General features: G+C 41.0%; 1 protein-coding gene across 1 annotated transcript; it reads left to right on the top strand.

The window, feature by feature from the left end:
- The first annotated feature begins 1,604 nt into the window (after positions 1-1,604).
- On the top strand, positions 1,605-14,594 carry igfbp5a (insulin-like growth factor binding protein 5a). The gene is made up of 4 exons (XM_033980833.2): positions 1,605-2,251; positions 10,543-10,745; positions 11,572-11,691; positions 12,379-14,594. The coding sequence occupies exons 1-4, from the start codon at positions 1,927-1,929 to the stop codon at positions 12,511-12,513; spliced, it is 783 nt and encodes a 260-aa protein (XP_033836724.1). The 5' UTR covers positions 1,605-1,926; the 3' UTR covers positions 12,514-14,594.
- Positions 14,595-14,965: the final 371 nt, after the last annotated feature.

Raw genomic sequence — 14,965 nt, 5'->3', positions numbered from 1 at the left:
ATAGATGTTTGTGTTTCAAAAACTTGCAAAAACATGCATTCACCACTCCACAGCTCTGACCTGTAATTAACTAAACCTGCTTGAATGCTGACAAGTAGATTTAGTTAACGGCTGCTCTGGCAGAAAAGTTACACATTGTATCTTTAAGTAAGATTGTGTGAACAGTCTATGTGTTGTCTAACTGACCTCTGAGAAAGCCGCAAAACAAAATCATAATTCTCCCAGAGCTTAATAACTGGGAACATCAAATTATTTTTACACAATGTTTATGTAAATACCTTGTCATCCCAAAATTATAACTTCCTGCAGTTGCTAATGTGTGCACAACAAACAAGGGAAACGACGCCACTTTGTGTAAACAGCGTGGATATTTATGATCAAGTCTACCCCAAATATTATCCATATTTAGTTCTCATAACAAGTGTTTCTGCTACATGTGAGCAGATCCACAGATCTGACCTGTAACATGGTCAGGCAGTGTCCATGGAAATATGTAACATTAATACATACAGCAGAACATTCCTAGCAAAACAATAACATCTCCATGGAAACAAGCACGGAAAAGTGACATACTACTTCACCGTTAAGAAGTAAAGTAAAGTGCTGCTAGCTGTGCTGTTTACTGAGACGCAAGTGTTAAAAAACTATCCAAAGTTATGGTTGGGTTTATCTTACGATCTTGTAGTTGCCATATGAGGGAAGTTTGTGGTCTCCAAGAACTGTGAGCGGAACAATATTTAACCAAGTTTGTAAGCGGATGAAATTTGGATGTAATGGTCCATATTGTGGTATTGGACGAGGACGTGATATGGGAGTGGATAGGAAACAAAATATTGGACCTATCAGTTTTGCAATGGTCCTTGAAATCTGGACAAGACAGACCGAAGAGTCCAAACCGCATATGTACAAAACTCCAGGCATTTGGTTGAAATGTGTCAGCTAGTCTAATTGCTAATATACCCAGAAGATTGTAGACCACCATTCACCACATTTTGCATACTTATAAATATATCCCTGCAGTGGGATTATAAGGATGAGACTTGGAGTTGACAAATATCTGTGCCAAAGTACTACATCACACAGTGATGGTGACATATGCCTGGCTGCTGAAATCTAGAACAGAGTTGAGCTTTTGTGACTTGGACTTGAACAAAAGGACTGGACTAAGGAGGAAAATGGAACCGTTCCAGCGTTAAATCAAGTCTAGACCAGCACAAAACCAGGCCTAAAGCAGGGTTTGAAATAATCCAAACCCTGCAAGTCATAAACATATCAGTCTAGTTTAGCAGTGAGAGAATTTACTAATTACAGTCCATTTAGGGATAATTCAGGGGTAAATCACATAGAACTATTGGACCAGAGACTGAATACAACCCTAGCCCACTGCAGCGCTCTGGAGAGCGGTGCAAGCGTGAGGTCTAGTCCGGACTCGGATCGTGTGTGTCAGACCTGAGGCGGCTCTGGAGGCATGCCAGCACCCGCCCCGTGCGCATCCCTCCTCCCTCCCCCTGCCCCCCTCCTCCCCCCTCCTCCCCCCTCCTCCTGCGTCTGAGAGCCAGCGTTCCGGGCTGCGCCTCTGGCACTTTCTTTTTTAAAAGGCAAGCTCAAAGCCACTGCGCTCACTCCACTCCACGCTCAGACGCACACGGACACGGCGGGAGCATATCCCTCACGGAGCACTGACTATATTCCCGCGGAGCGCAGGCACAAACCCCGAGCACGGAGCCGGCGGTGGATCCATGTGACACCTGTGGATGCTGCTAGCGCGCGCCTGATGTGAGGACTCACCGAGAGGATTCATCTGAAAAGAGACACCTTTAATTCTTCCATTACGCATCACAAAGGATCGTGCTGACGTGCGTATAGAGCCTTTTATCGCTGTGCGCTGCATAGGAAGGATATACACTGACTGTGATTTTCTCTACAATGCTGCTGTGCGCGTGCGTGCTGCTGCTGCTCGCTGCCGCCTGCGGAGCGTCGTACGTGCCGTGCGAGCCCTGCGACCAGAAAGCGCTGTCCTTGTGTCCGCCCGTGCCCGTGGGCTGTCAGCTGGTCAAGGAGCCGGGCTGCGGCTGCTGTCTGACGTGCGCGCTCGAGGAGGGCCAAGCGTGCGGAGTGTACACCGGACCGTGCACGCGCGGGCTCCGCTGCCTGCCCAAGAACGGCGAGGAGAAGCCTCTGCACGCGCTGCTGCACGGCCGCGGCGTGTGCGCCAACGAGAAGTTGTACAAGCAGCGGTACGGAGCCAAAGGTGAGAGTGTGCACGCGCGTGAACAGGGATGGATGACACCACCTTAGGGTGCAGGAACAGACAAGCAGTGAGGCTAGTGGTCCAGTGAGTGAGATTAAGCTCACATCACTTGCTTTTAACATGATGAGTCCCTTTGGGCTGGACACATAGTCCCACACATATATGACCTCTCCTCACTCTGCTGTCCACATGGTTTAAAGGAACAAGAACAAGTCTTATTTTAAACTGAAAAATCCCATTTACTCAGTGGAATTAATGAGTTTATTCTTTCAATATGTGTAAAGAACATTTGTTTCTGTGTCAAATGATGTGGTCCATAGTAATACTAGAGTCGGGGTTTAGTCATAGCTCTTGTCTACTCTCCAGAAGAGCCCCATCTGCAGAGTGTGTTGCATGAGATATTACTTGCATGTTATCACTGACTCAGTTTCTAGCTTTGAAATGCAAGAGCACATACTCAGACACCTCATTGTGCAGTGCCATATCAACACAAAGCCCTCTCGCATCTCATATATCAGGCCTTTGTTCAGGGATTCTGGAGAGGGTGCACATTCAAGATCATCAGTCTTTTAGATTTATACTGTGAGATGTTAATCATACCAGCCTGAGTAGTAGCAGCCAAGAGTAGTACAAGTTTAGTGGTTATTATATCATTAGTAGAGGTAAGCAATAGCAAAAGCAGTAGCAGTAGTAGTAACTGCAGGAGTAGCAATAGTAGTAGTAGTAGTAGTAGTAGCAGAATTTGGATTGGGAACATTAGTGGGTAGCAGTAGTGGAATTAGTATTAAAAGTAGGAGGCTAATTGTAGTAAATACTGCCTCAGCACTATTATAGACTTGCAGTTAGATTAGAGTCAAAATATCAACTTCATATGCAATGGTACTAGCTGTGGCAGTAAAACAAAGCAACATTACTGTGTGAATAATCAAAAGTATAGTTACTAGGAGCTAGTTGAAACTATAGTGTTAGTAGCATTAGTAGTACTAGTAGTGGTACCAAGTAATCTCATAGTTTATATAATCTTCACCGTACTTTAACTTCTACCACTACTATTGCTAACTCCACTTCCACTGCACTCAACATAGCACATACCTGTACACCAAGACCCCTTCAAACGTCAAAATAACGCTTGAGTTACGGCTTCTTCTGGGACATATTTTCACACTGTCATAAACGTTCACTTCAGGAGGTCAAAGGTGAACTATCAGCCGACACCTGTCATTACCCCTGGCACACGACTCCCCTGCCCCTGTCACGCTGACCCTGCGAACTCCCATCAACCGGCCCCATAGAAGAGTACCTGTCATCTGGCTAAATCAGCAGGTTGGATCTTGCCTGCGGGGTGCCTCCAGTTAACATGAAACACAGTGTGAGATTATAGGTGCCGCTCCGTAATGGCATAGGCTCCGTGTTGGCTATGTTCGGGGACAGTCACTTAAAATGCATTCAAGGGGCCTGGGAAAATGCGTGGGGAGTTGGATTTCAGTGCATGATCAAAGACAACGCCTTTTGCTTTATTAGAGAGGGGCTGCGCAGCTTGCTATTATTATTTTTTTTCTTTACCATAGTCTGTTATGTCTAAAATTGCAGCAAGGTGGATAGCGGTATCTTCCCTCTAGCTGCTAAAAGCATATGGAATCAATATGTGTATTATAAGGCATTTATCAAACAGTATTGGTCCTAGTACTGAGCCTTGTGGTACCCCAAACCTAAATTAGGAACAGGTACATTGTAAGCTGGATATGTTGTGGTCAGTAATATCAAAGGTTGCGCTAAGGTCAAATATAACTAGGATCTGTACCAGCGTTGGAAGACTGGGGGCGCTAATCTGATGTTTAAAGCTAAATCATGGTAGCACATCGAACAAGATAGCATATTATGTTTTTCTTGGAGATTAATTTTAATCCATTTCCTGAAGTGAAATCTGCTCTTTGCATTTGCCCTGTATGTTTATCCCACTTGGATTAATGCGCTCCGGGTTAGAAATAGCTAGCGGTAGGATTAGCCTATTGTACATGTTGATTCATGGAATGCATTGGACACATACACTAACATAGAGGGAACATGCAAAAAACACACCGCACAAATTGAACCAGGGACCTTTTTGCTGTGAGTACTAGATTTTATGAAATGAAAAAATGATAAATACATGATGAAAAAGAATTACATACTTCTGTCTGATCATATTATATCTTTATTCTTGTTGCCTGGTGTAAAAATCAAAACATAACCTGCCTTCTCCGTCAGCCCCATTGAAATCACATTGTCCCTCTCGTCTTTCTTCTTGTCTTTCTTGTCTTTGTCCACTCCTGTCCACACCTCCAAAATCCTCCTCCTCTTCCTCGGACCTGTTCCCAAACCTTTGTGCACAACTCCGAGTCTTCTCTGCTTTCCACAGGCTGGCTACTATTCTCCACCGGTCTCCCCATCTGCCTTCTGTCTGTTGGCCTTTTTGCTCAAACTTCGATGGAAACAAAAATACAAGCCTGGGTTTCGTTGAAGATCGAGCCAAAGCCATGTTTTTGTTACTTGCAGAGGAAGGAAGAAGCCTGTATTGAATTAGCTTGAATTTGCTTCTTGAAACATGCAATGTCTTAGTCAAAAATTGGACCACAACGTTTGTCTGCGCTGCCAATCCCAGAAATTTAGAGACTTGTTTCTATATTTTAGATCCAAGGACTCCACTTGTGACTATCTTGGACATGTCTCGTTGTAAAGTATAGGTCTTTCAACTTTGAATTTGAACTTTTCTGAATGACTTTGACCATACGTTGACCTCAATAATGTTTGACGCATCAGTGAGTAACTTGGACTTGTAGAAATTGACGATCACTTGGAGGAACTTGTTGAGTAGCTTTGAATTTATATTTCCAGTTTCAACTTGGGCTCATTTAGTCATTTAGTTTATTTAATCAGTTGATGGTGTCTTAGTCGACTGACATTTGTATTAGTTGACCAATTGTTTTATTTAGATTATAGGAAATTTATATGGGACCACAGCGGAAAGGTGCAGTTTGTGAACATGTTAGCTGCAGATTTGGTATTTTTTTGGTATTCATATGTAAAAAGGCAGATTAAACTCACAGTTCGCAAATTTAATCTGTCTTTATATAAACACCAATGTGTTTATATAAAGACAGATTAAACGTGTGAATTTCCTAGTTTTTTTCTGCATAAATAGTTGTTTTTGTATGGACTCTTCTTGCAGGTGTCTTGTGAGTGCAGTTTGGGTCAGATACATAGAGATATGTAATCGTTTTGAGAGTTATTGCCACACCCTTTTTAGTCGACTAATCGATGCGCAGAACATGTCTTTAGTCGACCAAACGTTTCTTACTCGACTACAGCCCTAGTTTCAACGTGGGCTATCTGGAGCTTGTATCTCAATCTAAGATTCAAACTTAGAAATAGACTTGGGATTGATTTTTTTTTTTTTTTAAGGGACTCAAAACTGTCACCGGTATAATGTCCTACTGAGTCATTTTAACCAATTCCCATGAAATTCTGTACTACTAGTAGACAAAGCAGCTGCTCCTGAGCCACCAGAGGGCCTCAAAGAATGACATTTTATTGCACATGATTTATTTATTTGAACAGAGATCATGCACATTAATGAACATTTCTGTAAAGGCATCAGTTATAGCTGCAAAACAAATTTTCAACTATAGTCCCAGGGCAAGGTGTAGAGATGCCGACTAAACATACAAAAAACACAATAGTATGAACATGACTTGTAAATTAGTCAGACATAAGAATAAAAATTGATAAAAGTTACTAACTTACTTGTTTACACATAAACATCCATCCATTTCCTTCTCTTACTCGGGGCTGGGTCGCAGGAGCAGCAGTCTAAGAAGGGAATCTCGGTCTCCTCTCGACGTGGAGGAGCAGCAGCTCTACTCCAAGCTCCTCCCATGTGACTGAGCTCCTCCCCCTATCTTTAAGGGAGCACCCTGCCACCCTGCAGAGGAATCTAATTTCGACCGCTTGTATCGTGTCCTTTCGGTTATTACGTAAAGCTCATGACCGTAGGTGAGTGTAGAAAAGCAGCTTGACCAGTGAATCAAGAGATTTGGTGTGAGACTGAGACATATTCATTTTTAATTGCCAGTGATTAGCTAATGTTGATCGAGCAGCCTCCACCCAATCCTCTGTCAGTAAAAGGATGTGGTTTGGAGGAAGATAGTTCACTTTTTTGTTACATGGGAATGATGAAAAAAGTGAAGCTGGCAGTGAAACTTTCAAACTAATTTTACTTAGTGCCCTCTGAAGGCTTGGGATGGTACTGATAAGTGGATATGCTAATGCTATTGACCATGCAAATTTGTCCTAAATTAGCAAAAGATCGTATAATCCTATCTTTTGCCGTTTTGTTCTTCCTACCACCTCCTCTTGGCCTAAATCCTGCGGCATCACTGATTAGCCAAATCCCATTTTCTCCTAGTTATCTTCTCTATAACCCAGTCTTTTGTATTACTTCCAAATTACTTATTAAAAAGCATAACACACAAACCCTACATTTCCCCTTCCAATTTCAGCGTGAGGAAAAGCGAGAGTGGTGATCCGTCAGCACACGTCAGATTAGATGAGGATTAGCGTGCTAGGACTTGATTGCTAGTGAGGGGGAAAGAAAGAAAGACGGGAAAAAAATAACTGTGTCAGCAAGAAAAGTGCAAGAATTCCTCCAAAGCACCAGCAGGCGGCATGACGTCATAAAGTTAGCAGAGATTTGCGACTACTAGCTGGCCCGGATTCAACTGTTAGTTTGCAGTGGCTTAGCGATCACGTCAGAGAGGGTTAGCATGCTAGGAGAGTATTTGTTGTATCCCAGTGGAAGGGGTCAAGTGTGGTTTAAGGGTTGTTTAGCTAGCTGGTTTGGCGCATAAGCCTACAGTTTAGCTCAAAATATTAAAGGTCTCAAACACTCTTTTTGGAAATTCTGATTGTTTAGCTTCATGAAGGCATCAAAAACGTGTCTGGAGGGTATTTTTTTTTCCACATTTTGTTTGAGTAAATCTGTCTCACTATGCAGATGTCAAACACTGTATCCAAGCAGTGCTCCTCCGTGTTTTCAAAGTCCATAGATGTTCACCAAACCTGTTCAGATCATTTTACCACGCATTATTTACGCATTTAGAAATCGTAGCCTATCTTATCTTGAATTTAATGAGCGGGCTTGCCTCTCCTACGTAACTTTTCTCAGTAAAATCGCGTACTCGTCTTCATGGAGATGGATTAGTTTCATACCAGACTACTGAACATTCCTGGCGATGCAGCGCTTCACCAGAAAAGTTACATAGCTGAGCAGAGGTGTCCAAACTATGACCCGGGGACTAAATGCAACCCTTTGGCAACCCTTAGGCGTCCTGCTAAATTGGCCCATATGGTCATAGAAATACTTGATGTGCAGTAAAAAGTACTGCCTACCACTACAACCTCAGTGGTATCGCGTTTCATTTTGATACAGGCCTATTATTGGCGCTAATGGCTCTGTCAAAGCTGGGTCAAACGCACCCATCTGAATGACTCATTGTATTGACCGTTGGCCTGTGGTCCTCTCCTCTGATTATGTTTCTATGTGCAGCCCTCTGTAAGTAGATCTTTAATAACTACATAAAGAATACTACATGCATAAGTTATAGATTGCTTTGTAAATGTGCTGAAAATCCTGAAATATGTAGTCCACTAAAGCAAAAGCGACAATTTAGCTTGTTACACAAATTTATACAGCTTTACCCAGTCTCAACCTAACTTTTTACAGTGACAGTTGGAGGGTGGAACCAAAGAGCCATATTTTTGCTCTGATGATAGATACTGACACGACTTGCGGTTACATCCCTGGGGGCTCTCTCTATATGACAAGCGTAATAGCATGTTTTCACAGCCCGGGGTGCCAGGCTCAGACTAAATAATCTCATTTAGGTCACACGAAAGTTATACACTCCTGGTCTGCATTTAACCCAACCTGGCAACCCGCGTGGCTGTAAATGTAGCCTATGTTGTCCTGTATGTCAACACGTCCCATTTGAACCGGGAGCTAAGCCACTGTCCAGGGTTGGGCAAGCTTTTAGCGTTGGCTGTGGATTCGTCACATCTCAACACCCCTGCTGAGTGGAAGCTTAGATTAGTAATTTTAGCACAGGTTATTCAATATGACAGGGGTGGCAGCTGTAATATGGCCGTACAGTGGTTAGCTTAATGGAACTTTCTGGGTGAATGGTTTGCTTCTTGAGGTTGAACTTTATTAAACCGAGGATGAGTTCTGGGGGGGAAGACCCAAAAGTAAGTCATTAAGTTTGATGTAAATATGTATGGGGATAATTACAATAATATATAAAAAGTTTTCATTTTGTTCTGATAACTCTCGGGTTAATATAGCACCTTTCAAGATACTCAAAGTGCTTTTCAGTTCATTATTCATAGAAAGTGCTATTTTAGCCATAGCTGCCCTGGGGAAGACCGACACAAGTGAGGCTGCCAGTCTGCGCCATTACCCCCTCTGAACATCATTTTCATACTTAACATTGTGGGTGCAGTGCCTTGCCTAAGGACGCAACAACAGTTTGCACTACTCGAGCCACCGCTGCCCTCTGTGGCATCTGGTATTCCCAGCAGTCTCCCATCCAAGTACTAACCAGGCCAATCCTTGCTTAGCTTCACAGAACTGCTGAGATCGGACATTGACAAGCAGGTTGGCCACGTACTGCTCTGCTACATTTCTGGGAAACATTTGGTCGCAGTGTAGAGTTGGAAGTAGTTCAGTGATAGAGCGGAATTTGGCGGTTTGATCCCTGCTCTGACTAGTGCATACTGCTGTTGTGTCCATGAGCAAGACACTTCACCCACTAGTGCTGTCATGATGCCACAATTTCAAACTCGATTTTGATCCTAAGGGATAGACTCGATATTCAATACTGATTCCAATACAACAATGATCTTTTTTTAAACACTCTTTGTTTAGACAATAGAATGAGATTTTCAACATTAAATGGCACACATTATATCCATGTAATCCCTCAGTGGGACGTTCCATCATGGTCCATGGGCGTGTACTTGTCTATGTGTCTTATACTTGTTCTGATACAGCTCAAGATCATTATAAACCTATTCAGGAAAGGTTCATTTCTGTCCTGTGAATGTGACTTTTTTAGTATCAATATCAGCTCAAATGAATATCTAGTTTCGATACTAGTTTTATTATCAATTAGGATCAGATTTTCAATGTTTTTGACAATTCCCATGAGCAAGACACTTCAACTTCAACTAACCCTGCTAGTTCTTGATGGACATACAGTATTATCTTATCTTGGTAAAAACTGATTAATTCAACTGATGTAATTATGGGTCAAATCACTTATTTTTAATACCACTACATCTTTAATTTGTTTCCTTGTAAATTACCCAGAGTCCTTTGCTAAAGATGAGGCATTCATGGGACATTTGGGGACATATTTTTGTACTAGCTGTTGATTTGTTATTTCAGCAGTCAAGTCTAGAGTTATGGACTTAGAAGGAGGTTGTAGACGTACAGTTAAATATAGCAGATGTGATGGTTCAGAATATTAATATCTGTCTATGCTCGTGTATTATTAGAGATCATTTTGGTTTTATGATGGGAACGAATCTGACAACGTAATTTTTATGGCTGTTTAACTATAAATTAAACAGTCATGCTAAATCTTAAACTAAAAGAACTGTTATTGTTCATCCCAAAATAGTTTGCGTGAACCTGTTTTTGAACTAGCTGGGCTGAAACATTTGACCTGATTGGGGAATATACTTAAAGGTGCACTATGCAACTTTTATAGTGATGGTTTGCCACCTGCTTGTCTCCATGGAGATGTTATTGCTTTGCCTGGAATGTTCCACTGTATGTCCTTGAACATATCCATCTCCATTTAGACAAACAGGCCAAATTATAAGCCCATTCACAGTAAAAATCCATGTTTTTCCAAGGAATTTTTTTATAACAATAAATGCCATGCTGGGGAACATTCAAGTGCAAGCAAAAACACCAGAAAAGTTACACAGTGCACCTTTAAGCTTACTATTTATAGCGTATTTGTTGGCTTAATAGTCTTTATGTAGACATTTTTTTCTTGCATTTGACCCATTAAAACCCCACACTGAATAACCCACCACTACATCATCAAAAACATTTATTTTGAAATAGCCATTATAGTCAAACAATAGCCAAAATAGTCATTTTTGTTATTTACAATCTACTAAAACTAACATATCCGGCTATTAAACTTTACATGTCCTCACCTCTCCTGCCTGGATCTCCGCAGACTCCCTGGACGCCCGGATGCCCATACCTGAGACCGTGCCCTCCATCGGCAAGGTGCCCCTATACGGACTGGACCACATCAGCAGTCGGAAAGCCCAGGCCATGAAGCAAGCTAGCGACCGCAGGAAGCAGCTAGCACGCTTGGGACAGGCTAGCCACATGGACCTGCCCGCGCACGAGATCAGCAAATCAGACCCGGAGTTTGTAAGTATGCTAATTTGAAACAGATATGCCAACGACTTCTGGGTACCTTTTAATTGTTTGGTACAGAAATATTTTTTTCTCATATAAAACAAAAATTATAGGCCCGGTACCAGATTTTTCAGCATATATTTGAGCAAAATTTGTATGTCCATCTAATTATGAAGCATATTATTGACCGATAATTAAGAAGTGTGCTATTAGCATGCTAGTTGTAGTTGTTGTAGCTGTACTGTGATAGCAAAACTCCACTCTAGTTGTGCGCTTATCTCATCACGGTGAATATTTTTTTAGGATGCTCAGAATGCAAAATGGAATAACTTTGGACCACTGCAAATCAATGCGGGGTCTGGAAATATAAGGAACAGTGCGATTGGTCGAACATGTATCCACACTTCAAACTCCAGCCAGGGCAGTTCTGTGTGATGTCACAAAGTACTTAAAATTGCAGTAGCGACTAGATGCAGCTGACTTTTTTTTATTTTTTTTTACTGTTTTTGATCAAGAGCTGCGCATTTAGCTAGTTTGCAACAAAAATGATGCTATTAAAACAGTTTATTTAGTGTTTAGTTCCAATTTAAATTACACCGGTTCCTGAACAATCCTTTTTTTTGGTTTTGTCATTCAGCTAGAACAATAAAACTGAAGACTAGTGTTTATCATTTCCATGTTTAGAAGTTTCTATTATTTATTTGTACCAGGATTTATAGCGTTGTAGCTGGTCCCACTGGGCATATAAAGTTGCAGTCAAAAGAAGTATCTATTTTTGTTTCCTTTTTTGATGTGTCGCTGTGTTATTGTTTTGGCCTAATTGTTGTGTATGTCCCAGGGCCCATGCAGGAGGAGGCTGGACAACCTGATCCAGAGCATGAAGGACACATCCCGGGTGTTCGCTCTGTCCCTGTACCTGCCCAACTGTGACAAGAAGGGCTTCTTCAAACGCAAACAGGTACACATGTTCAGTATTAAAGCCCCACTGCGTGACATTTTAACCAGTGACTAGACAAAAATACAAGCTTTTATTTCATGATGGATGGTTTTATGGGTCAAATTACAAGTCAGGTTTGTGGAGAGGCAAGTGTTCTGGGAGTAAAAACACGTGCTTGCGTGAGTGAAGCTTTAACTTTTACAGGAACTATTTAACATTCCGTTCTTAATGTTCTGTGAAGATATATTTTTCCATTCCAAACTGATTAAAATATTTCCTTATACGTTGCATCTAATTTATAACTTGCTTAATAGACATTTCTGACTCAGAGGCCCCCGAGCACCTTCTGCTATTTACTTATCTGTTTCTATAATCATTCATGTGACATGCCATTTACAGAAAGTTATGCAGTATTGCTTTAAATAGGGTGGCCATGCAGTTCTGTTTTTAAAGTCATGTGACATCATAACTGACCTCGCAGCTTGGCATGTTTTATTTACTCCACCATTTTTAGCTGATTTATCTATTATTTATATTTCTTTATTTATAATTTGTGCAGGTCCAAGAATCTGCGATAAGTATAACGAGCGCTAAAACACAAAAAAACAAAAAAATCTCATGAGTATTAGCACTGAACCAATACGTTTGACTCCATATAAACTCAACTCAAAACTCACTGATACACACTCGTACACCTTGTTTCTCCAGTGCAAACCTTCCCGCGGCCGTAAGCGTGGCATCTGCTGGTGCGTGGACAAGTTCGGAGTGAAGATCCCGGGTATAAACTATGCCGGCGGAGACCTGCAGTGCAAAGACCTGGACAATACTAGCAACAACGAGTGAGCCTTATATGGGCCTCGCTCCTCCCACCTGCCAATCAAGCTAGCACACTCCGACCAATCAGGAAAGACACACTATCTATGTATGTATGTTTGTGAGGTGTGTGGACTGATGTTTTGCTAACCGGGGCTAAGTGAATTTGTTAGCCCTATGTTGTACAATTTTCACCTCATCTTTATATCCATAATCCATAGAGTTCTATATTTGTATAATGTAATTGAAAAGTGAAATAAGTGAAATATGATTTGTAAGTTTTGACAAGACATTTTTACATGTGGCTCCGATAAGGTATTGTAAAAACTAAACAAGCAATTAGCAAGCTAGCACTAGCGCAACGACATATGGAGTTCAATTCATTCCAATTAGCAAAAATAGGTTGAGTTGACTTGATATTTTTGTGTGCAAACAAATCGAAACTTTTATATAATCTGAAACGGTTGGGAAAATGCCAAAATAGATAAGATTTATGAAATATCCAGTGCCAAAAGTTAAAGCGATGCCAACTCAAATTAGCATTTTTTTTAACGTTTAACCTAGCAAGTGTTTTAGTGCCATTTTTAAGGTAAATTTAGCATCAGAAGTTAAATGCCTTGTAAAAATCCAACCAGATAACTCGCAAGATGAAAGCTGCACTGTGCATCTTTACGTTTTGAACGAACCATCAGTTAAATGAAAATAAAACATGATTTGAACTTTTTACATAATATACAGGGCACTATTTGGTATTGTTTATAAAAGATTTTACTCCTTTTGGTGTCATTCATATTAAAACACTCTTGCGTCGTGATTTTAGTGGCCACGTTCGGCTTATTCCCGGATTCCCATACATTTCGTGACATATTATTTTCCATATCTTGTCTATGGTGATTGTATATGTATGTACAGTTATGGTATGCATGCTATCGAATGTGTTTTTACCCTTACGCTTGACATTCCCGTGCCCGGACTCAGCCAAATCTTATGCAAAAGACCCCTCCACGGTCCTGTCCTGTACCATGGGGGGTCTCTTGCTACTTCTTCCCAGGCAAATCCACTCTTTTTCCGGCTAGTCCTCCTCCTGTCTGCAACCAGGTCGCTGAGTTTGTATGGAAATCCAAGTGCCTTCTTCCCTGGCCCCGCTTTTAATATATTTGCATTATGGGTACAAGCAAATGGTGGCAGGTTTTCTCGCTAAAAGCACTGCTGCAGAAAAGATATGGTTCTATACGATTTATATCTTGGACACTTTATGAAAATAGGTTGTGTTCACGTTCTAGGATTTGATGATGTTATAATTTCAGACGGAGTACAGGGACAATATAATGTTTTTGAAAGAAATATCCAAACTTATAATCCATGATCGAACCTTATTATTATGCTACTTGTTTAGCTTCACAAACTTGCCATATTAATCTTATGCCTTAAAGTCATTTCAACTGACAACAATCACGTCGTAAGGGTCGAATAATGACATCACTTCCTAAAGCTGTTGATACTTTGCACTGACGACACACCAAATCAATATGAGCTTTCACGGTCCTGTTTCAATATTAAAAAAATGTTAGCGTGACTACGTGCTGGCTAACGCTAACGAGCTTGCGACTGTAATATTAATTTAGAGAGAATTGTTTAACAGCACAAATCAGCTCACCTGTTGTAGTTCCAGCTAAATCAGTTCTGGTCAGATTCTGTTAAAACAAAGCCCCCCCCCCCCCCCAAGGAATGTTGATGACCTCAGCTGCGAAGTATGAGATGAAAAATAGTCAGTTAGTGCCAGTTTTTGTTTCATGTGGATGGGCCCAGTGATTACAGAGATATTAACCACAAACCAGGTCAACAAATCTACAATCTGTAATTTCCTGCGCTCCAGCTCAGTTTAAACTATAGGATTTGTAGAACGTTGTGATGTAACGTGAACACAACCTATTAAATATAACGACGCAGGCTAAACAGGCCTATTCTATGTTTCTTCTTGTTGGTAGCACATGTAAACAAAGGCGAGATGACATAATGTGAACATAATGGTGAAATATTTATCAGGAGTGACGTTGATGTACTTTTTGTAATGACAAAGTACTATTTAAATAAAGTTCATGTACCCACTATCTGTATGTTTTTTGATGTGTTATTTTAAAGTACTTTCTGATACTACTACTACTATTACTACTTCTGCTACTACTATTATTACTACTACTACTACGACTACGACTGCAATTATCCCTAATGTTTCTTTCCCAGTGGTGCCTTCTGCTGCATCTTTTACTACGTGTAACAGTCACAAATAGTATTATTCTACCACTGTTTCTAGTACTAGTACTCACTGTTGCTCTACTACTACTATAACCTCAGTGCAACTTGCAGCCTACTGTATTTATTAGTACTATCATTTCACCTTTGCTTGACTAACAAATATTACTAACGCCAACTTATACTGTCTCACTACTTCTAAATACTACATGTAAAAGTACTGTTTTTA

This window comes from Periophthalmus magnuspinnatus, chromosome 2, assembly GCF_009829125.3.
Source record: "Periophthalmus magnuspinnatus isolate fPerMag1 chromosome 2, fPerMag1.2.pri, whole genome shotgun sequence".
Taxonomy (NCBI): Eukaryota; Metazoa; Chordata; class Actinopteri; order Gobiiformes; family Gobiidae; genus Periophthalmus; species Periophthalmus magnuspinnatus.
The sequence above is the reverse complement of the archived record's forward strand: the minus strand, read 5'-3'. Positions and strand labels throughout refer to the sequence as shown.